Source organism: Neltuma alba, unplaced genomic scaffold (genome assembly GCF_004799145.2).
Source record: "Neltuma alba isolate B1F8T4 unplaced genomic scaffold, ASM479914v2 tig00007707_pilon, whole genome shotgun sequence".
In the NCBI taxonomy this organism is placed as follows: Eukaryota; Viridiplantae; Streptophyta; class Magnoliopsida; order Fabales; family Fabaceae; genus Neltuma; species Neltuma alba.
The window spans coordinates 34116-59168 of record NW_021634850.1 but is presented as its reverse complement, the minus strand read 5'-3'; the positions used below and the strand labels follow the sequence as shown (position 1 = coordinate 59168).

The following is a 25053-nucleotide window of genomic DNA, read 5'->3' as shown; positions in this document are numbered from 1 at the left end:
TAAGCTTTTAATCCAACAACCGAGCCACCTCGAATTGCCACAAAATATTTTTCTAAAATCCCAACTTACTAACTGCAACCAGAATAATAAAATAGGATTAAAGATGCTAAAAACCAATACTTAATTAGAACTCTTAAATCTAAAATAACAGAATTAAAGCTAGCAAGAGACAATATGATCCAAAATTCCAAGCCACCTTAGAAAATCACAATATATTAACTCCAAAATCAATACAAATGTCATAACCACAACATCATAATTGAAATCAAAGCTATAAACAACCCAATGTCAAATGCTAAACAATAATCCGGCTACAAAAATCTCCACAGATAATCAGATTTAACAATACGAAATTTTCTAATAATCAGAATAACTATCTTAAGATTTAGAAATTGTTAAACAATTATTAGACAGAAAATTAAAGCAACTAAAACTCTCCTTTGATGATCCAAGCTCCTGCCATTATTGTTGAATTAGAGAATTGTGAAACTAGACACGATTTGCCATAAAAAATGCCATAATCAGAGCTGTGTTACGGTTTGCCATGGAAGCTCGACGGTGAGGGAACTGATTTCGCTGTCTCACTCCTTCTGGTTCCCTCGGCAGCGGCGAACTCTCTGGCACCTCTCCTCTAGTGCTGTCGAGAAGGAGAAGAAGATGATGGATGGTGCCGCCCTCTCCCCTGGTCCGTCGGCCACACTTCTGGCCCTTCGTTCTGCTTTTCCGCCGCCTCCAGCTAGCGTGTGTGTGTGTTTCGTTCTCAGCTCGTGTCTTCCACCTCCAAGCTCGCTCGGCGTGCTCGTGTCTCCCCTGTTTTTCTCCAGCCGCGCCTCAGCTCGTTCGCGTGTCCAGCTGCTCTGTTTTTGTGCGTATCAGCTCCGGTCCCCTGTTTTCATTTTATTTTCTCTGCCGCCCCCCAAGCTCCTCGGCGTGTTCTCGCTTCCGTCTCCTCTGGCTCTATCACTCTCGCCATCTTCTCTCTGCCACCAGTGAGAAGACACAGAGAAGATGAATGGAGAGATTGCCGTCAACGGTCTCGACGCCTAGTTCGCCCTTCTGCTCCTGTCCAGCTCTCTCTCCGTCTCGTGTTTTAGCGCCGTCAAGCTGGTTTTGCCGTCAGTTCCCTCCTGCGCTTCCGTCTTCTTCGTGTGTGCTACCGGGTCTTCTCCTGATGATGAATAGAATTATGGGGTATTAGGTTGGGGGAGCAAAACGCAACGTTTTGCTCCCTCTTTTTATTATATTATATATTTATTTTTAATTATATTTTTTTCTTTTTAATTTATTTTTTTTCTTTTTTATTTTTAAATCTTCTAAAAACCTGCAAACAAAATTCAAAAATAAGATAGCATTAATTGTCCTAAAAAATCAATTAGTCACAATTAAACCAAAATATGACAATTTTGCCCCTATAAAATAATAATTCAAAATAAAATATATTAAATCAATTAATAATCAATTAAGGCCAAAAGAACTAATTAAGTTGACAAAACCCATATAAAAGATATCAAAATATATAAAAATAATTGAGTTTGTCATCTCTCTTACTGGATTGAAGTGAGTGAAAACAAAGATAAATCCTAAAATAATTATTAGAATTGTCTGATATACTTTCAAAATGACAAATGATAATGACAGATAAATAGAAATACTACTTCAAATTTTCTTTAAAATGATGTTTTAAAGAATTCAATGAGTTCATCTACTCATGAATTAAATAAAATATAAAACTATCATCGTATAACAAACTTTACGGTATGAACCTTATGCCTCTATCAATATCTTAGTTCATTTTACCACTAAGCTAAGCTAATTAATTAACACCGAACGACAGATGTGCTGTTTTCTATTTCACTATGTAATGGAAAAATTTCACTCCAAAATTAGGTGGATTTCATATAGTTCAAGAAGTTTGAGTTCATTGTGAATTCTACAGATTTTTTATATTATATATTTGGATGATGATATCAAGTAATATTGACATTCATATTGATTAAAAAGAAAATAATTATAATATTGTGCAGGAAAAAAGATATCAATATGGGTGCTCAACTGGCTCTTCTACTTTGCGTCGTCTTTGATTACACTTGCTTCCAAGTAATGTTTCATATATAACTATTTTAAACAAGAAATTTGACAATTTGTGTGTGTGTGTGTAACATTGCAATATAGTATCTCTAATTCTTAATATAAGAGCTAGTTGATTAATTTGAGTAGATTAAGAAAATTTTTTAAGTTAGATATTTGTAATAAATAGGTGTTGTCTTCTCTAGAATACCCTTACTAATTATGTCTATTAGTTAGAACTATTATTTGATAGAACATTTAACATGTGCAACTACTATAATGACTATTTTGCAAAAAAATAGATAAATATAAAAGATAAAATGGATTTGGGTCTTATATTTAACATCAAATTGAAAGTCAAACAAACTCTTATATTAAGTATCGGAGGTAGTAGATATCTAATTTGTACAATGGATGAGATATGTAACATGTTTATATATAAACCAAATCTAGTCCAGCAAATTAATTGTTTTCCAGCATGGGAGGGCAAGGGTAAAATTTTTTTTATTAATTTAATATATTTATTGGTATGCAAGAATGGAGTACAAGTGACTTATGTATAGAAATAGTAGTAAAATATAAATAAAGATATTTTTAAAAGATATTTACCTACCCCTAATTCGGATCCTACAGAAATTATTCATTGTGCCTATAGTAATTATTTAAAATTTAAAAATTAAAATTTTTAATTATTTTAATTTTATATAAAAATGAATAAAGGTTATTTTCTATCCATAAAATTATTTTAATTTTATTCCTATTTAATATATATTCCAAACAATAAAAGAATCCTTGATTATTCCCTTGCCATGCATGAGAGCCTAATTAAATTTTATAGACCACATTTTTTTTGTGTGCATATGAATAACTACGGTTTTATATATATATATATATATATATATAATATTTTGCCAAGTTTAGTTTGGTATTGAGGTGATGGTGATGGTTCTTTTTGGAACAAAGTGATGAGCAATAATGAAAAGTGGATTTGAATTCGTGTGAAAGGGAAAGGAAAATAAATGCAACTTTTCTATGAAAACCATAACAAACTTTCTCACAATAATGTGTGGTGCAAAGAAATCCAGTTTTTCATGTACAATTCTTAATATTAAAATTAGAGCTGGGCTATTTTAGGGTGTTGTCTACATTTTTCCAATACAAATAACTAATTATTGATACTACATATATAAAAACACATAATTATATGAGATTCATTATCATTGAATCATATTCAAATTATTGCTCGATTTAATTAGAAATGATAACTCTTTTAACATAATTTGAATTATGAGTCTTTTCTAAAAGGAGTTAAATTTCTTTTTTTTCTTTTGCCAACAAAGATTCTTTCATTTAACTCATCAATCACTATTGATAAATATTAATGTTACTAAGGTTAGTGCAGATAATTATCTATCTCATTTATTAGTCTTTTGGAAGAAATTAAAAAGGCACTTCAAAATAGCTAGCAGTCATATGCCTGTGTTGAAATTAAGACTTTTTATATATGTATGAAATACTGCTTTTGGTTCTTAATATAAGAGTTAGATAACTAATTTGAACATATTAAGAAAATTAATTAAATTGATTAACTATAACAAATGTGTGTTGATTTTTATAAGTTATTCTATTTAATTATATGTATTGGAATTATTCTTCGGTAAGAATTCCTTACAAAGAATGGGGATATTATAAAGAAAACATAATAAATTTAGAGATAAAGTAAATTGGAGTCTTATAATTAAGATTGAATATAATCTCTAACTGACTCTTATATTAAGAACCAAAAATAATACTCCCTCCGTTCCTTATTATAAGAGACATTTGATGCTTATGACATGTTCCTATATATAAGAGACACTTAAAATTTTCTCTATTCTTTTGTATTAATTTCCTATTTTACCCCTATTTATTTTGTCTCCAACTCATACTCTCTCTCCCCCCACTTCTCTTTCTTTTAATAATTTAATTATTCTCTCTCATACTCTCTCTCCTTATTAATGAGGGCATTATTGGAAAAAACATTATACTTTTTATATATTAATTGTTCTTAACTAATTTTAACTGTTTTTTTTATCAACGTAATTTGGTTATTTGTATCTTATAATAAGGAACGGAGGGAGTAATTCAAATCGGAGAAAAGTAGGCTCGCAAGTTAATAGTAATACCCTTTTAACGCCTCAATAATTAATAATGATAATTAAGGCTTAATAATATATTTTATACTAAATTTGCAGGATAGAAAGCAGAATATATCAAACTTCTAACCTAGATTTTTTACATGTCCGTGATTGAGAAATTGACATGTCCGTGTGTGATTGAGAACTCAATATAATATGTGTGAAAAAGTTTACCTCAGTGTTTTCTTTTAAATAACTAGATTTTGGTCAATTTATGTGGTTGATTTTTTTGTTTACCATAATGTGATCCATTTGGACTGCATGTTCGACGGCAAAAGGGTTGTTTTTTTTTTTTTTTACTTTAAAAAAATTAAGTGAAATGGTGAATATTTTTGTTTAAATACAAAATTCAAGGTTGATTTTGTTTTGTTTTTACGACGTTTATGTTTTTGCAATTGTATAACTTAATTTAATTAATCTATAGGCACGAAATTATCAAATAATTGCAACTTATTCAGACACAAACTGGCAAATTGTTGCACTGTCTTCCTTTCCTTTTTTGTCAGAAAGTTGCTAATTATTTTTTTATTCTTAAATTTAGCTTGAAAATGCTATATTTATTATTCTTCTTATTTTTTTAATAGAATTTATGGTTCTAAGTACGATACTTTTAATAATACCTCACCTAACCTAATATTGCTGCATGTAAGTCCAAGAGGTTAGTTAAACTACCAAACACAGAATCACTGAATCCTGAGAAGCACGCGTAACTTGGAAGTTGGAATTTTAAAATGATTCATTGAGGTTGGTATCTTATGACCCTTTTGATATGAGTAAAGGTTAATGTTCAATTAAATATTGAGGTATAACATAAAAAAGAGATAATTTACCACATATAAGGAAAAATAAAGCTTGTTATCGGCCAAAAGAAATCATTTACAATAATTTAAAAAGTGTTTTATAATTTTTTTATTCTTAGTATAAAGGTTACTTAACCAATTTAGGTAGATTAAAAAAGTTAAATAAATTATTCAATTATAAAAATTACTAGCTTTTTAAGTAACTTATCATATTCAAAGCATTTTTAATGGGAAAAATTACTAGCTTTATTTCCATCTGGGATTCCATGAACGCAAATTAGCTTTTAGTATTCAATATCAATGACTTTTTTTTTCCCCATAAATTACAGTCTCTTTAAGTTTTTTCCCCGTAGTGCCTCAACAAGATAATAAAGTTTTTTCTATTTGAAAATTCTAATTAATTTATTGAATTTTCTTGGAAAATATTACAAGTTTCCATACCATAAGTCATAACATATTTGATCATCAATGCGCAAAATCATTTACTTTGTGTGGATCAATAAAATATAGTTTGGTCGGAATATCTAACACATTAAACATTACAATAATTCTAACTGCATTACTAGTACTATTTTATTGAAAGCTTTTATAATTAATACATATATAATAGTATTTTATTTATTGGCAACATGCAAAATTATTTACTTTTTGTTGGTCAAATACATAAAACCGTTTTCCTTGTTTGGTCAGAATATCTAACTCATTAAACGTTACAATAAATTTAGTACTTATTATTCCCTACATTGTCGGATCTTTGTTATCTTCATTAATTGATCATAAATATCGTTGTTAAACTTGTTTCATGCAGCGATGTTTTTTCCTGGAAAAATATTTTTTTAAAAAAATAATTTTTTTGCCATCATTTAAATTCTAACTACCAGCATTCTAGTTTCCCCCTTTTCCCCCATTCAATAAATCTCAATGTATACATGAAAAAAATCAATATTATATCAATTAATATAACATGAAAATGTGTTGGCAAGACATTATAACATGAAAATATATACTACTAATAAGTAATAACATTGATTTTGAAAATACTCCCTTTGCTCTATAAAGTACAAATAATCAAATTACATAAATAAAAAAATTAGTTAAAATTAATTAAAAATAATAGGTATGTAAAAAAATGTAATTTTTTCCCAAGTAACAGAAATTTTTGTCATTTAAAATTGAGTAAATGCACAGCCAATAACCTAATCTTATTTGTTAGGTTTCAGGTGCTTCGTGTACTCTATTTTCTTATGGTATATCCAATACTCTAATCTTATTTTTCTGGTATATTCAAGATCTCGATATTAGTTTTTAGTTATATTTAGTACCCTAATCTTAAAGGTGTTAAATGCACCTAAAATAATATTAAGGTGCTGTGTGTACTAAAAAAAATATAAGGTAAAAGTACTGGATGCATCATAAAAAAGATTTGAATATATTTAGAAAATAAAATCATAGTGTTGGATGTATGTTTACCTTTAAAAATTTATAACCTTCTGTATGTGCACCAATTTATTTAGAAGTTAAGTGGCTACTTTTAGCAGGGGAAAAATTAGTCTTTATTGCCGACACCACAACTTTTATTAATCAACTTTACATAATAAATAAAACATATTAATTAACATCACAAATCAATAATACACGTTATTGGCAAGAATCATACATTACAATCTTTTTCTTCTTTTCAAAACGGACAAAAATTAAAGGAGGATAAAGGGTGTGTGGTATTCATATAAGTGAGGTCAATCATAGTAATTAAAGTTGGCAGTCATGCGCAGAACAGGAAAGATTCATTCACGGAATGATAGGGATGCTAGCCACCTTGTTCCCATGTTCCTATACTCTCTCTCTCTCTCTCTCTCTCTCTCACCATGAGGTTCATATATTATCTCAAAATCTCACTTCTTAAGGTAGTAATATTCATTCAGAAACTAAATCTGGAGGCTCATACTAATTTTTGTTGCTGACTTGTCCTGTTCTTATTGGATTCTTGCTTCAACCGATTCAACCTTGACTACAGAGGACCCAACCCAACCCGTTCTCTCACTCTTCTTCTTCTTCTTCTTCTTCTGTTTCCCTCTCTCTCTTCCTTGGCGCAAAGAGACCAGGAGAAGTAGGTGAAAAGCAAAGCACAATTTCATGTTTTCGCATTTCCGTGACAACCACTATAGCTCCCTTTACCTAATCTAATACAAAAGTGCGAGGAATTCACCGGAAAAAGTGAGACAAGAGAAAGTAGAGTTACCCGGTGGAAAAGAACTTTGTCTCGTGGGGGTTTCTGTGATTAGTTCATTCGTTAAAATTTTTGTCTTTGGAGTAAATGACATCTGGGGAAGTGGTTGGGAGGTTAAAGTGACGGATGGAATCCCATGTACGCATCTAAGTTGGAGGTTTGAAAGTTTGGGAATTTTAAGTCAGATCTCTCTGATTTGTCTTTGATGCTTTTGAAGTCGGAGCTCCCTTGCGGATTTGAAATGTTGATTTTTTTGGGGTGATGGTTATGGTAGGATTCAGACTCAGACGCAATGAAGTTGATTCTTCTTTGACACTTTGTGGAAATGTCGGCTTCTTTGGCGTCTCTTGAGCGCCCTCGGCCTGCCACTTCCAACGCGGTATGTTTTCTTCTTGCTATAAAGGAGATATACCAGCTGGGAAAGAGTTTTGTTTATGAATTCTAATTAGTGTTGAATCAAATGCGGGAACGGTTACGATTTGCAAATGAGCAGATTTATAACTTGAACTCGGACGCTTTTAATTATGTAAGCGTTTTTGCGCTTTGAGAATGTAGTCATAGAAGAGAATATTCAAGGCAGTTGAGTAAGGCCTTCATTTTTCGCTGTGTTTAAGTGTTGAATCTGACGGGGAATTCTGTGCGAGATACCCGTTTAACCTTTCAGCGATCTCTGAAATTTCAAATTAGTAAAAACATAGGCTTCCAAGAGGTAGCGAAGAATTTTCCCACCAGGGCACTTTTTAAATATGCGATGAATATTTGTTTCCAAAACTTTGGACCATTTGCCTACATTTATAATGTAGTGACAATGAAAGGGATTCATATGGATAATCGACATTGACTGGCACCATTGACTAGCAATAGATAATGGTTGCAAGTAAGTACATTGGCGTAGAAAGGAAATTCATGGCTGAAGCAGTATAATTTAGAAGAATTCCATGAACAGTGTTTGTGAAAGGAAGCAAAAGGTGCTGCCTGACCTTACTGTGAACGTGGATTGCTAAATAGAACAATATAGAGGGTAAAGCGTATCTATTCTACTTCCATTTCTGCCACAGTTCATTAAGAAGGGACCTATTCTAGTCAGTTGGACTGCGTTGATGTCCTGCAATGATGTTTAGTTACACGATATGTCTTGGTAGATGATTTTTATAGCGATCTTCTATTTATGCATGATTAAATATGTTATGATGTACATGTTTAGAGTGAGTGTGGTTTAAATTAGAATGGGCAAGATGTGAGCCTGATCTTATGTTGTTTCTGTGGAAATTTCTCTCTCAAGGGTTTGTCTCTTTCAGATCTATGATATCTTTTAGGGTGGGCGGTAGCCTGCCTTTTAGATTCTGGGAGATGATTTGGGTGGGAAAAATGTTCTTTCTCTTGAGGCCTTTTTGAGTCTATTGAATTTCATCTTTTCATAACTCTTTTGCACAAAAACTTTGGTCTTTTCAGGATTATTGTTTTTTCTTGGAACTTATATTTTAATAGGGATTCATTAGGTTGAGTCGAGAATGACAATCCTTTTGCCTCCTCACTAGAGCCCATCTTTTCTTCTTGGACTTTGGGTAAGAGGGTTTGGAATATTGATCCTTGCAGTGTGCAGTCATGTAAACCGTACATTCTTTGCTGTATGCACTCTTATGTTGGGGAAAGTTTTATTTGAGAAGCAATTTCATTTTGGAAAAAGCTCCTTCAATGGACAGGTTGTTTATATGTATGCTGGTAGATTAATACTATTGACTTTTTTTGCAGCTCACTAGGCTCATACAGCTTCTTCCCTAATGTTTTTTATTGTAAAATTTGCCTTCCTATCGTGAAACTTTTTATTTATCTATAATGAAGCAAATAAGCTATTATGTTTTCGAATATTGATCATGTTGAGTGTTGTAAAGATATGAAATATCATTGTAATTAGTATAGGAAAACTGTTTGGTGCAGCCCCCAGCTTCCCCGTTTCCTTTAATAGGTCGAGGACATACTTCCTCTGTGTCAATAGTATGCCTTTCTTACTTCTCAAGACCTCAATTCCGAGGAAGTACTTCAATGGACCCAGATCTTTTGTCTGAAAGTGAGAATTAAGAAAGGATTTGAGTGATGAGATTCCTGAGGAATTGCTCCCTGTAATCACAATATCGTCTACATACACAACTAATAGAATTATGCCGATGTCTGTTCTCTGATAGAACACAGAGTGATCACACTTGCTTTGACACATGCCAAATTTCTGCACAACAGTACTAAACCTGTCGAACCATGCTCGGGGACTCTGTTTCAGGCCATATAAGGATCTCTTGAGATGACATACTTTCCCACGCTCCCCCTGAGCAACAAAGCCTGGCGGTTGCTCCATGTAAACTTCCTCAAGAAGGTCACCATGCAAGAAGGCATTTTTGATATCCAACTGATGGAGATCCCAGCCATAAGTGGCTGCCATAGAAATGAAGAGACGAACAGAGGAAAGTTTTGCGACAGGGGAGAAAGTCTCTGAATAATCTACACCATAGGTCTGAGCATAGCCTTTAGCAACCAAGCGAGCTTTAAGGCGATCAAGAGAACCATCAGCACGGGTTTTAGGGGTGAAGACCCATTTACACCCAATAGCCTTCTTCCCAGCTGGTAAATCAACTAAAGCCCAAGTGCTAGCCTGGTCAAGGGCCGCCATCTCCTCCTCCATAGCTGCACGCCAACCCGGGTGGGCCAAGGCTTCATGAAGGGTCTTAGGCACGGAGACAGAATCTAAGGAAGAAACAAAGGCACGAGAAACAGGGGAGAGGTGGCTATATGAAACAAATGAAGAAATAGGATGGGTGCAAGTACGTGTACCTTTGCGAAGAGCAATGGGCAAGTCAAGGGAAGGGTCTGGTTCAGGAACCGGAGGTGTCTCAGGTGTCGGCTCAGGATGCAAGATACTCAACTCAGGATCTGATGACGAAGCAGATAATGGAGGAGCAGAACCTGGTGCAGTAACAAGGGTTTCCTTGGAACGTCTTGTGTAAACATGAGACACAGGTGGTTGTGCAGGAGGCTGAGCAGGAGCCGGAACCGGAGGTGGTGGAGTTGATAGTGGGACAACAGGATATACTAGAAGGTCATCCTCTTCCGCAGAGGGAGGAGGTACAGGAGAAGTGGAAGGAGAAAAATATGGAACGGATTCCTGAAAGGTGACATCTGCAGAAACAAGATAACGATTAAGAGGAGGAGAGAAACATCGGTAGCCCTTTTGAACCCGAGAGTAACCAAGGAAGACACACTTAAGAGACTTTGGATCTAATTTAGAGACAGAGGGTCGCACATCTCGGACAAAGCAAACGCACCCGAAAATCCTAGGATCAATGGGAAACAAAGGTTTGGAAGGAAAAAGAGTAGTGTAGGGAATGGCACCATCAAGAACGGAAGAAGGCATGCGATTAATGAGGAAGCAAGCGGTGGAGACAGCATCAGCCCAGAAAGGTTTTGGAACCTTCATGTGAAACAAAAGTGCTCGTGCCACCTCGAGGAGGTGACGATTTTTACGTTCGGCAACACCATTTTGAGCTGGTGTATCAACACAAGAGGATTGATGGAGGATGCCATTTTGAAGCATGTAGGACTGGAATGAAGCAGAGAAGTATTCTTTGGCGTTATCACTTCGTAGGGTACCAATGGAAGAATTAAATTGATTCTTAATCTCAGCAGAGAAGGCACAAAAATGAGAAAATAATTCGGAATGATTTTTCATTAAATATAACCAAGTTGTTCGGGAGTAATCATCAACAAACGTAGCAAAGTATTTGAAACCAGCAGTTGACACAGTAGGACACGGACCCCAAACATCAGAATGAACTAACTCAAAAGGGGATGAAACCCGTTTATTGACTCGAGAGACTAATGGAAGACGATGATGTTTAGCAAACTGACACGACTCACAATCTAAAGATGACAAATATTGAAAATGAGGATAAATCCTTTTTAAAGAAGACAAAGACAAGTGACCCAAACGACAATGTGCTTCAAAGGGAGTGACACCACCGGTACAAGCTACTGCATGCGAACCCTGCTCGTCAAGGAAATAGTGTCCACCAGATTCATAGCCCCTACCAATAATCTTCTTCGTCAAAAGATCCTGTATCAAGCAATGATCAGGAAAGAGTGAGACCCAACAATTTAATTGGCGAGTAAGTTTACTAGGGGAAAGCAGGTTAAATGCAAGGTCAGGGACATCTAGCACAGATGACAAGGGAATGGAAGGGGTAGGTTTAATAGTGCCAGATCCAACTACTCGGGAATGGGAGCCATTAGCAATAGTGATAGTTGAAGGATTGGCGTAAGAATTATAAGTGGAGAAGAGATGGCGGTTACCTGTCATGTGGTCAGTAGCACCAGAATCTATGATCCATTTGGAGGAAGAAGAGACAAGAGCAGTAGCCTCATTACCTGATGTGGAGGATTTTAATTGGGCATATTCATCAGCAGAGATCGTGACCGTGTCCTTAGCTAGCGTTGCCACATGTGCAGAATTATTACGTTGCTGCTTATTTTGCAGCTTACGACACGTACGCTTCGTATGGCCCGGTTCTTTGCAGTAGTAGCATATCACTCCACTCGACTCTGGAGTCGCTCCCCCTTGCCTTGAATTGCCACGGTTAGTCGTCCCACGACTATCATTTGGGCCTCGACCGATTAGTGCACTAACAGGAGCAGTGGTAGGCAGTGATGAAAGATTCTCGGTCCTCATTAGACGGGAGAACACCTCCTGAAGGGTAGGAATCTCAGATCCAGACAGAATTTGAGAGCGAACGGCCTCATACTCAGGCGGGGTCCTCATTGCTTGATGCTGATGGGAGCATACCAGTTGAGGATCCCATTGATGCTGCTAAGAGCAAACCGTTTGAGAATCCGGAAAGGTATCGCAGATTGATTGGAAAATTGAATTATCTGACTGTGACCCGTCCTGATATCACCTATCCAGTCAGTGTACTTAGCCAGTTTATGGTCTCACCTACTATCAGACAATGGGAAGCCTTAGAACATGTACTTCATTACTTGAAAGGGTCCCCAGGCCGCGGGATATTATACAGAAATCATGGTCACACAGATATTGAGTGTTTTTGTGATGCTGATCATGGTGGTTCAAAAGCCACTAGAAGATCCACTACAGGATATTGCGTCTTTGTGGGAGGAAACTTGGTATCTTGGAGGAGCAAGAAGCAAAATGTGGTGTCACGGTCAAGTGCAGAGGCAGAATATAGAGCTATGGCACAATCTGTGTGTGAGATAGTCTGGATATATCAATTATTGAAGGAGGTCGGTCTTAAAACCTCATTACCAGCAAAACTATGATGTGACAATAAAGCAGCTTTACACATAGCATCTAATTCGGTGTTCCATGAACGCACAAAACACATCGAGATTGACTGTCATTTTGTTCGGGATAAGCTCAAGGAAAACTTCATTTCAACAGGACATGTGAGATCCAGTGATCAGCTGGGTGACCTCCTCACTAAAGCTTTAAATGGGGTTCGGGTTAACTATCTTTGTAACAAGTTGGGTATGATTGACATCTATGCTCCAACTTGAGGGGGAGTGTAAAGATATGAAATATCATTGTAATTAGTATAGGAAATCAGATATGATAGCATAGGATCAGATTAGATATAATACGATATTATCTCCTAATAATGAGCCATTAATACCTAGGCTCCTCCCTTGTGTATATATTTTCTCATTCTCAATGTGAATAATACAAGAAACATATTTCATATTATCTCCAAGTCAATAAGTGTTTTTTGGCCTCACTTTTTTTATTGTTTATCTTCTGTTGGATAATAACATTTCCATTCCCCAAATATGGTGCTTTTTTTTAAAAAAATAATAAAGCCGGTGGAAATATTTAGTTTATTTCCATCACAAGTACCAACTGTCTGATTTTTGAAGAGTTTTAAGTAGAGGCGAGAAAGTGGTTGTTTGTTGGGGTTTCTGACATTTTCGCAATTTGTGACAGGCTTTTAAAAGTGGCCCACTTTTCATATCTTCTAAAGGTTGGTTACTGTACCTTTTTCCTTATTTACTTTCTTTATTCTCTTATAGGGACAAAGATGTTATTTTCTGAGGTGGCTCTTTTGTTCTCAGTGTTTTAAGTTAGCCTACAGACCCAAATATATTGAATGATGCAAATATTTACTTTTGTTGTCCTGTTCTGAATTTTTGTAGGAATAGGCTGGAAGTCTTGGAAGAGGCGTTGGTTTATACTGACTCGGACATCATTAGTTTTCTTCAAAAATGACCCTGTTAGTACCACATAAATGGCTAAATCTTTTCAAGTCATTTGATCATCTCAATATGTATTTTGTTTTTCCCGTGTCAAATTATGTGTTCTTTCTTTATGATTCCACTCTGGACTAAGCAGATATTCAGTTATATTCGATGATCTTAAAAAACAAAATGGTATTGTGTGATTCCTTAAACCATACCCACCTATCAACATCAGAATATGGATGCGCTTTGTGCAATTTCTTCTTAATAAATGACATTTCATTTAGTTACTAGTTATTGTTGTAGGTCTGAAGTGATTGGATTGCCTTGTGACAGTCTTCAGTCTTCATTTATGTAAATACTACAACTGAAATATATGGCAGTTACAACTTTTGATATTAGAATTAGTAATTGTTTTTATGTTGATTGATTATGTAGAGTGCCCTTCCTCAGAGAGGTGGTGAAGTTAATCTTACACTGGGTGGTATTGACTTAAACAATTCAGGGAGGTAAATATGATGATTAAAATATTTTTTGTTTTATATTTTGGTTATCTATGTTGTAATCATAACCTGTGAGTTATATATCTCCCAGTGTTGTTGTTAGAGAAGACAAAAAGCTTCTTACAGTACTGTTTCCAGATGGACGTGATGGTCGAGCATTCACGCTTAAGGTGCTTTATTTACAATTAAATCCTTAAGGGATAAAATGGACATCAATTATAATTATTTGTAATTGGTGATAACCATTTTAAAATGGCCTGTTTCTCCATTTTCTTATCATACACCAGGCTGAGACATCAGAAGACTTGTATGAATGGAAGACAGCTCTTGAACAAGCCCTTGCACAAGCACCAAGTGCTGCCCTTGTCATGGGACAAAATGGGATCTTTCGTAGCGATGCAAGTGATTCTATTGAAGGGTCTTTCCATCAATGTTTGTTCTTATTCTTCAATATATTTTATGCTTTTGTTTTAAGTTCAGTAAGAACTTATTTCAATAATTATGTTGGTTGTTATTCACTGGGTTTCTTTATTGGTTTCGAGTTTCTTTCTTTTTCTTTTTAATTTTTAATACCATTTTATTTGTCATTTTGTCAAGGTCGTTGTCATTCTTATTGTCACTTGATTTTATATTGGGCATTTAGGGAGAGACAAGCGTCCTGTTAAGTCCTTAGTTGTTGGAAGACCAATTCTGCTTGCACTTGAAGATATTGATGGTGGTCCATCCTTCCTTGAAAAGGCTCTTCAGTTTTTAGAGAAGTATGGTAAGTTATGATTTTAAAATATGGTTTGGTTGCCATATCCTTGTGGTGCAAAATGCACTTCTTTTCAGCTAATGGTCCATGTGTAATCATTTGGAGTCATGTACCAATCACCATTCTTCTCATTTTCAATTAATTTTACACTAATGTTATGCTTGATAAATAGAAAAATAACAAACTAAATAACTTTCTGTGCATTGTGGGATGAGTTTGACATTTTAAAACATTCTTTTGATATTAATGGGAATTCTATTAGGAGGTGAGAATTAAATCAGAGAGAACAAGGTGTTATCCCCAGGAAAGCTGTGAAACTATACATCCTTAATGCACAAAAAAAAAAAAAAAAAAGATGTCAAAATAATGGAGCACTCAAGTTCCCATGCATGTCTAAGTAGGAGATTCCATGAAACAAATCATGTGCTGAACAGTGGTAGAGATCATCATGAATAGTTGAGTGAGACGTGAATTTAAGTTTAAAATAATTTAATCACGGATTGCATCAATAGTTGAGACACAAGTTGAGGCTGTTTACATGTCAACAACATAGTAACAGTTTGCAATACGTAATTCAAGGGAAAAAATTATCAATAAGTTCCAATTTAGTCACTATTTCAGGTCTCCGGATAAAGAAAAAGAGAAGTAATAGCCTGATTATTGAAAAATTTGAGTCTTTCAACCATTAAATTATGCACAATGAGGTTTGTTGGCTAGAAACCATATTGTTTTTCAATTCAAGTTGTCCAAATTTGTGCTCAATTGCCAGTTTTGGGTTGGACTTTTCTTGAATGGGATTGTAAAAGGCAGTTTTGAATTATTTTGTTGGTCTACATCTATGCCCTGGTTTTTTGGATCAGCTTATAGCCATAAATTATTTATCATTTCATTTGCTTAAGTTTTGAATGCCTTTCACTTTGTGTTGCTTAAGCATATTGGAAATACATCCAATTGTACAATGGAGGACAAAAGAATTATAATGCATGAAACATGTTAAACATCTTCTTTTGTTAAGGAGTTCTGTTCATTTTACCGCGTCCTTCTGCAGGAACTAAAGTTGAAGGAATTCTGCGGCAATCTGCAGATGTTGAGGAAGTAGATCGGAGAGTTCAAGAATATGAGCAAGGTACTAATAATGGTTTACTCCTTGTCAATCCTGTTTGCATATCTATAGCCAAATTAGAGCCTCCATAGGAGGTTTTTGCCATAGTTCAACTTTCTTGCAGATTAAAGAATGACAAAGATGCTCTATAACCTTAGTCCTTAGATTGTTAGTCATTTTTATGTGTTTTTACTTTTCTTTTCAAGCATCAATTTGAACCTCCTTATTTTTACTGATATTTTCAGGCAAGAATGAATTTTCCCCTGACGAGGATGCTCATGTTGTTGGTGACTGTGTCAAGGTACTTATATTTTGTTTATTGAGTATTTATTCAGCTTAAATCAATGAAATCTGAACCTAATAATGTGTTGAACATACTATAATATTAAGGAGAAAAATCTCCGTGTAATATTCTCCATGTGCACTAGGATTGCTTGTTCATGATATCTAAGCTACAAATCTTTCAAGCACAAAAATTGAATTTAGTGTGATCGATTTTTTATATAGGAGATTCTAAGTTTTCTAGGACTTCTTTTTCTTTCCTTTTTTAGAAAGCGTAAGATAAGATATATATCTCAAGTACTCCAGAAGGGCATGTGACAGAAACTGTAAGGGAAGAGCAATGACATCAATATAAAACTTAGCGTTGTCAATTGTGTACCCTTAGCTTCTGAAAACTCCTTGAAGCAGCATATTGTAGACCAAAAAGAACCGCTAAACAACTGGAATCGATTTAGTCATTATTGCTGGATGCACAATTTTCTTCAGCAGTTGTTTCCTTACCATTTTCTTCCCGTCCAATTAATTAATAGGTTCATTTACCTTGAGATCTATTCAGATATTTGACTTCTTGCTTCTCTATTAGTTTCCAGTCCTTTCGGTTAAAAACTGGAGTCCGTAGAGCAACCAGGCATCATTTGATCAGCCTTGAGGGTTGATGAGTTTAATCAGGAAGCAGCTAGCATTTTTTTTTAATTCAACTAATAAAATATGAATCCTGGATTATGACGAGCCTATTTTTTAAGCATTTTGTATTCTAACATGCTTGCTTTGTTTACAGCATGTATTAAGGGAGCTACCTTCATCTCCAGTTCCAGCATCATGCTGCACTTCTTTGTTGGAGGCTTATAGTAAGTTTGTTTCTGTGTTTCATTTCTTTTCTTGCCATGTTTTAATGATAGATGCCATGTGTTCTACTAAAATCCTCAGTGCTTTGTATGTTTGTACAATAATCCTGCTGTGGCAGGTACAAAGAAACTTGAATTCAGAGAGATTTCTTTATACATTAAAAAATCTGATGCTAACATTTGATGTGAGACCTAATTAGAATTTTCTTTGTTTTAAAATAGGATTTTATTTATTTTGAATTTCAAAGGATAGAATTTATCTTTTAGCTTATGTTTTAGGATTAAATTAGGTTTAGATTATTATTATTTAAATAACCAGTATGAGTTACATTGCATGGAGTCTCAAGAACCACACTGTAGATTATTTAATGGATAATGACAAGACAAACAGCTCTCTTATCTCTTTATCTTGAACAGTGTGAAATTATCTTATTCCTCAATGCTGTTGCAATTGCAGTATATGCTTGGTTGAACATTTAGGCAGATGCAATTTTCTTTTTGTATAATGATTTGCTGCAGCTCATATTTTAAAAAGCATATTCATGAACCACTTAAAAATAGCATGCAAAGTTCACGCGTTGGGGATTTGATGTGTCTGATGTTGTTATTTTCCTTTCCCTAACATGTTGCAGGTCCTGTTGCTTGAGTTTTGTTTATAGATATGAATGGTGGTAGAGATTGATTTTTTTGTGGTAATTAATATTGTGAAATAGTTAAGGAGTTAATTAGGGGACTCTCCTATTAGTATGAGTAGGATTTATGGGGATGTAAAATGTGTCTATTGGTCAAATAATAGTACCTTTATAGTTTACTTGTGACATTGATGATGTTCTGTACTCTTTTATTTGGCAAGAAATTGACAAGAGGGAGGCTAGGATCAGTGCAATGCGCTCTGCTATACTGGAAACCTTTCCAGAGCCAAATCGACGTTTATTACAAAGGTAATCCCCCCCCCCCCAAGGCTTCCCTGTGGACTCTGGTAGATGATGTGTTCGACAAACATTCATTTGCATGATGCCATTCTATTATTTGCCAAATTCGTAGTACTGTTTGAGTGACTGTTGTTTTAGGATTTAGAAATTTCCGGGGGAAAAGTCTTGGGTTTATAAGCTTTATATTGGTTTAAGAGAATGGTGGGACTGTTAAAAGAATTGGACTTGAGGAAAGATTCTTGGTTTTTCTCCGGACGTCAATCATTGTTATATAGTTAGTGTGGAAAAGAGTATTATCCATTCATTACATCAACATCTTCCATTTATACTAATTGGAGCCTCCTAAGTCCTAACTGACCATCTTAGCCCATTCCTAACAAATCACTGATCTTTACGTAACATGTGCCATTCATAAGAAATAAACTAGAAATAGTAACTTGTTTGTTATTTGTTATGATGTCTTTAGAGTTATAAAAAAATGTGGTGTTTAATAAAATATTTAAATATTTTGGAAATATAACAAATGTTGATATCTCTACCTATGCAGAATTTTGAAGATGATGCATAAAATTGCTTCTCATTCTCTTGAGAATCGGATGACTCAATCTGCTGTTGCTGCTTGCATGGCACCATTGCTCTTACGACCTATACTAGCAGGAGAATGTGAACTGGATGATGAATTTGATCCTAATGGTGATAGTTCAGCTCAGCTTCTCGCAGCTGCTAATGCTGCTAATAATGCTCAAGCAATTATTACCACTTTGTTGGAAGAGTATGATAGTATTTTTTATGTAAGATACTCTCAGCCAACCTTTTGTTTGTTGTCTGAAAAATGGTGATTAATATATATATATATATATATTCATTGTTTGATTCAAATCAGGAGCTTAGCTTCTAGCTGTTGTTTCAGGATGATAATATACAGAGATGCTCCATTTCAGCAGACTCTCGGGTTGAGAATAGTGAGACTGAGGATTCCACTGATGATAATAATATAGATGTGAAAGAAAATGGCTACCATGATGCAGAGAATGAAGTTGATCAAGAAACAGATGATGATGCTGATCGTGTGCACAGTGGAAAAATGAGTGAAAGTAGTGGTTATGCTGGCAGTGATCTTTATGATTACAAGGTTCTATCTCATTTAGCTGCATATTTACTTGTTCCTCCTGAGCCTTTTATTTGTGCTGTAGTCATCATTTGTCTTCTCTATTTTTCAGCAGGCATTTGGGGGTGATGATTCTGATGCTGGATCCTATAATGGTTACCATGCTAAGGCTGAAAGTGCAAATCTCAATGTTGATGCTGATGCCAAGCATTCTGCAGACCCGAACAAGCAGAAGGTCAATGAAAATTCAGCTGACGAGAAGGTTGCTCCAAATATGTTGCCTGGCCCTGAGTCTTACCGTTCCATGGGTGAGATATTATCTTCAATGGATTCTGGCAACCATTTTTCTGCGCCTGGAAATGAATCAAGTTCTGGGAAGCAAACTGGTAGATCTAGCAACACTAATGTCAGTTCTAAGCGATCAACATTCTGGGGAAGGAGCAATGTGAGTCGTTTTTATCTTACCTTCACTGCCTTCAACAATTTCCCCATATATGCCGTGTTCACCATATTGCACTGTTCTTTAATTTCTATCCTTTTTCATATTTCAGAAGGTAAATATTGTTGAAGGAGGGGTGCGGGAGAGTGAAGGTAGATAGGGTATAGCTCAAAATATTTCAAAATGGCCAATCACCATTCATACCTATAAATAAGATGCGTAATAGTCTGTGTACCCACTCTTAAAATTCTACCAGGATAATAAATGTTAACATGATTCTCAACTGTTCCTAATCTTCACTGGGAAACTTTAGTAAACCAAATCTGTAAATTATATTCCCTAAACTCGTTACAAATTAAATGTAATTCCCTGTTCATATAACCCCATTTGTCCCCAACAAAATGGGAAATTGTTACAAAAGAGTTCAAATAACATGGAGTGATATAGAAATGACATCCTTAAACAAAACACTACGGGAACATGATAAGAACATTAATGCAACAAAGCCCCTTATTGCTGCTGCATTCCTGATAAGGAGAACCCCTTAAAAAGGTTGAGTTTCAGACTGTTCGGAAGCCAAGAGGACAGATTTACTAATTAAAAAGGAGAAGAAAGAAACTTCTTTGCTTGGTTATGTTGTCAATATCATCTTTCTATTCTTTATCACATTATCTTGTTTATTGTGCTTTATCTGAAGATCTGTCTAGTTTGAACATTTTATCCACAATACGCAAGAGAAGTGTATATCTCTGAACTGCCAATCTAAACTGTACTGCAAAATGTTCACAATTTTTAGGGGCTAAATTATGGGATGATGAGATTGTGTTATATAGTTAATGGAACGCAACTTCACATATAATCATGTCATACTGCATTTAAATGAGTTGTCAATTTAATCATGTCCAGTTACTACGGTAACAGATGGTATGACTTAATTTCATGAGAACAAAACCAGTGTACAATTTCCTATCTGTCTTGTGTAGTTGTGTCTTTAGTCTTTTATACATCTGCTAATGCAATCTGATTTATGCAGGCGAAAAGGACACCCTCGGTGGAATCTGTGGATTCTTCTGGAGAAGAAGAGTGAGATGCTTATTATTATCTTACAACTTTTCGTATAGAGAATGCTGTCTAGCAAGATTTATGTGTTCTTTTTTACTACACAGAGGGAAGCTTATAATGCATGCCATTTTCCAGATTTAATGCCAACAAATCCCTGGCTTTAAGGGCCTCTTTTTTTTTCATTGATATAGTTATTGTTACTGTTTCTTTCTAATGGTTATTCCCTCTCCCTGTACCATGGCATTATGTCTTCCTCCCTTTCTGAAGCTATAGAATCTATGCTCTTTCTATCATGTGATTTGCTTCATGCATGCTCTCTTTTTTCTCCTAGAAAGAAATAAACATATAAATACTTGGTTTCTTTTCTGTTTGTTTCTAGACTTGCTATTCAAAGACTAGAGATTGCAAAAAGTGATCTGCAACATAGAATTGCAAAGGAGGTATATTACTATGATTCAAGTTATTCATACCAAAAATGTAGAATATGTGTACATTATTATTCAAGGCCTGGTCATGTTTTCATTTCAGGCTAGAGGAAATGCAATTTTACAAGCAAGCTTAGAGAGAAGGAAGCAAGCTTTGCATGAGCGGCGTTTGGCACTTGAACAAGATGTACTCTTCTCTGATATATCCATGCCTGTCTGGTGAATTTTGAATGCTTGAATATGATTTGCTGGCTTTTCTGCGCTTTCCTGGCATATGTTTGATACCCTTAACTATTCTTGACAAAAGTTTATCAGCGTTTTTGTTTTTTGTTTATTCAAAGTTCCTATATACTAATTTGTCCAAATTTGTTTTAGTTATCATTCCCCCTTCAGAAATTATGTTTGGCAGTCCGGCAAAAAAACAAAAAATTATGTTTGCCAGGAGTGCAGGATAGATGGAAATTGCTATACTTACCTTCGGAGTCTAGTCTTTGTATTTTCTTTTCCTAATCAATTTTATCATTTTCCTATTGTGCTGCTTATAGAATTCCAGTCCTAGGAACTGGAAAGTGACTGTTGCAAATGATGTCTTGTGAATTGTTCATTGTGTGACTAGTCTATGAAATGTTTTTGTGGCTCTTAAAGAAAGTGGTTCTTGCCCCTGAACAGGGATCCCATACTACCTTGTCCCTGTTAGAGTCATTTGCGATTTCAGTCCTCAAAAAAGAGTCATTTGCGACTGCTTATTTTTTCCCATATCCTTGTTTTGATTTCTCCCTATTTCTATTTCCTATGCTCTCGCACCACCTTGCTGTCGTTTCTAGCCTTCCATTCTTTCTAGTTTTCTGTGGATGCATGCTGCTACGTGTCTCTCTTTTTTTAATCCACGCAAGATCTGATTGATTTGTAACAATAAAGGTTTCAAGGTTGCAAGAGCAATTGCAAGCTGAGAGGGATCTTAGAGCTGCATTAGAAGTTGGTTTGAGCATGTCTTCAGGACAGTTTTCAGACTCACGTGGAATGGATTCCAAGGTTTTTTTTTTCCCCCCCAGAAATTTATGCAGAGTTTGCTATTTTTTGTTGTTTAATGGCTTTTTCAGTACACATAATCTTATCAAATTTATTCATGTAAAGACGAGAGCTGAACTTGAGGAGATTGCACTTGCTGAAGCTGATGTGGCCAGGTTGAAGCAGAAAGTCGCAGAACTCCACCATCAGCTCAATCAGCAAAGACAGCACCACTATGGTTCACTTCTTGATGCATCTGAACGGTACCAACAGATCCAAAATCCTCCGCAGCAGTAAGTATCTAGAGTTGCGCTAACTTTTAAGTTTGTTTGGCATTGCTGGTTATGTTGAGAAGTTAACGGTGTTGAACAATATCTGAACCCATATTTTTCCATCTCCATGTAGACAAAAAATTAAAAGTCAGGATTCTATGCCATAAGAGTTTTTTTTTCCTTGTGGTAATTGCTGAGGAACTTTAAATTCATTTTAGTTGCACATGAACTTGACAATAGCCATTGTTAACTCATGGTATTGATGCTGGAAATGTTGCACGTGGTGTCAGAAAAAAAATTGCTTTTGGGGGGGGGGGGGAAGGAAAGAGGAATAACACACTGACTATTCTCCTTGTTTTGTTGTAATATTTCAGCTTTCTTGGTTTCTTATTAAAGCGCATCTTTTCATGCATCACTTGCCAGCATGGATTAAATTCCATCACGCTTTTCTTCTAATTGATCTGTCATTTCTGAACCTGAAATCTATGCTCCATTTTCTCTAGGTTCTATGTAAATGAAAACTCTATAAACCTATCAACAACTACATCCTTCTGTATTTACGTATGTCTGACTTATGCAGGAGATTTCTTCAGCAAGATTTTGATACAACCCTTGCCTATTGTAATCATGAAAGGAAACAAAGGACTGAGGTATGTTTTAAAACTGTTACTCAAAATATGATTTTGGGGAAGCAAAGGAGCGGGAGCTTGCATACCTGATCAATTACTTTTTCTCCTAATTTCTATTCGTCCATTCTATCACTCCACATCTTCTTGCGTAAACATCTTCTGATCTATCTTTCTCTAGTCAACTCCTGCTTTTGTAGTTTTGTTAATGCAAATAATACTGTTGTTCTAATGAGCAACCTATTCTTATTGCAGAGTATTTCCTCCGCTCCTTTCTATAAGGGCCTGATAACTAATTTATGCGGTTTAAGAAAACAGTTAACATCAGCTAAAAGTAATAAATATGTAAAACAATGAACTTTTCTTCCAAGTATGCCCTTATCTATAAGGGGGTAAGTAAGAGAGAGATATAGAGTAATAATGAGAGAAAGTATGAAAGGATGTGTAGTATGTCAAGTTGTCAACCTTTTAATCAATGCAATATATAAAATTAATTAGGGGCAAAAATGGCAAAAACACATTAAATGTTCAGACAACTCCAATTAGGCTCTTATACAAAAGACCAAGGCAATTCAAATTTCAGGCTCTTGTAAAAAAGACCGGAGGGAGGAACTTATTTGTCACATCTGTGATTAACCATACAATTAGAATAGGTCCATAAGTTGTATTAATTATGGAAAATAACAGTTTTTGTTTTTCACCACCACCCTCTGATTTTTATTGGAAAAATTGTCAAATTATGACAATGCAAAATAAGAATGTCTGCTTCTGTTCTAGCTACAGAGATAGCAAGTTCAATCCACTCAAATTGTAAAGCATGTTATTTACTTCATCAACTATTCTTTGACTATTTTATGAAATTAGTTGTTAACAAGTTGGTAACTGGATATAAAGTTAAATATCCATACCTTAATGGACAATCTCGTTGAGGCTAACAAGTTGGTAACTACATGTAAAGCTAAATATCCATACCTTCAACTGATATGAGATTGGTAATAGTAAATAGTTCTTCCTCTTTCCAATCCACTCAAAAGCATAAGGAATTATTTCTTTGACGTCGAAAACTCAATATGGCGCACATCCTTGTGCTATATATCTGGTGAGACATCAATGTTTTTCTTCAATCACTTAAAGACGGGGATTTATGCCTTTCAATGTTCCATTGCTCTTTGCTTATAAACTGTTTTTACAGTTTTGAGTGGCCACGTTGATACATTTCATTTCAACAGGAGAATTCGTTGGGTGCGGAATGGAGAGGTGTAAAAGGACAAGCATTGACCTCTGATAATGGCAGTAGGCAGCCTTCTTGGAGGAGACCTGTAGACTCCAATAGTCCATGTGATTCTAAAAGTACCGAGGCATCAACAAGCATGTCTGTTGATGAGCTCTGTGCTGTTGATTCTACCTCATTGCCCTCCGCCTCAAGAGCAGCTGAGGTAAGAATTAAGATTAGGCAAATATGGCATTGCAAATTTTATTGACTTAACCTCTTTCATTGAATGGAATTTGTTAGTTGCAACTATAATGAATCTCTAATACTCGAGTGTTCTGGTCACGGAAGCTATCACCAATATTACAACCTCTGCTAAATCTTTTTCTGCTTACAAATGGTTAGGCGCTTATATGACATCAATGATTCCAGGTTACAGAATACGGCAGACATCCATCTGTTGCATCCTCAACCCTTGTAGAATTAACTACTCGTTTTGATTTCTTCAAGGAAAGGCGTTCCCAGTTGATGGAACAGCTCCATAACCTTGACTTGAACTATGGTTAGACAACTTAATTGTTGAAGTTGACGAGCCAAATTGATGCTTCATCAAGTCATCTGGGAAGAATTGTGCCGACCGTCTTGTATATTCTTCGACTCTTTGCACAGACACATGTATGTTTATTGTCTGTAGCCCTGTGTCATGTTTCTTGTTCTGTTTTCCTTTCTCTTTCAGTAGTGAAAAGTTCATTGGTGTTTGGATGAGGAAATCTTTTCTCTTGGCCATCAGGCTACTTTACTCTTCATTGCTAGTTTATTTCTTTTCTTATTATTAATTCCTTGTATCTTTAGGGAAGGGGTTGGAGGTTGGTGTAATTATTTGTTGGGTCAATAGCTGGGAGGCATCCTGTTGACTGAAACATCTATTGTGAGGAAATTTTTACCAACTTTCAGCAAGTTTCTTTATGCATAGTGGTATGTAT

The 25053-nt window shown here is 35.2% G+C and overlaps 1 protein-coding gene across 2 annotated transcripts; it reads left to right on the top strand.

Annotated features, from left to right (window-relative positions):
• Positions 1–6968: 6968 nt before the first annotated feature.
• Positions 6969–25042, top strand: LOC114753121 (rho GTPase-activating protein 7). Of its 2 annotated transcripts, none has more exons than XM_028941787.1 (22): positions 6969–7650; positions 13252–13288; positions 13461–13537; positions 13941–14011; positions 14097–14175; positions 14293–14437; positions 14649–14768; positions 15808–15885; positions 16107–16162; positions 16922–16991; positions 17842–17929; positions 18468–18711; positions 18831–19052; positions 19144–19473; positions 20501–20550; positions 20909–20969; positions 21058–21141; positions 21873–21986; positions 22089–22255; positions 22815–22884; positions 24090–24296; positions 24503–25042. In XM_028941787.1, the coding sequence occupies exons 1-22, from the start codon at positions 7597–7599 to the stop codon at positions 24635–24637; spliced, it is 2559 nt and encodes an 852-aa protein (XP_028797620.1). In that variant the 5' UTR covers positions 6969–7596; the 3' UTR covers positions 24638–25042. The 2 variants fall into 2 exon arrangements, with proteins under 2 accessions (XP_028797620.1, XP_028797619.1); XM_028941786.1 differs by having other exon boundaries at positions 19141–19473.
• Positions 25043–25053: the final 11 nt, after the last annotated feature.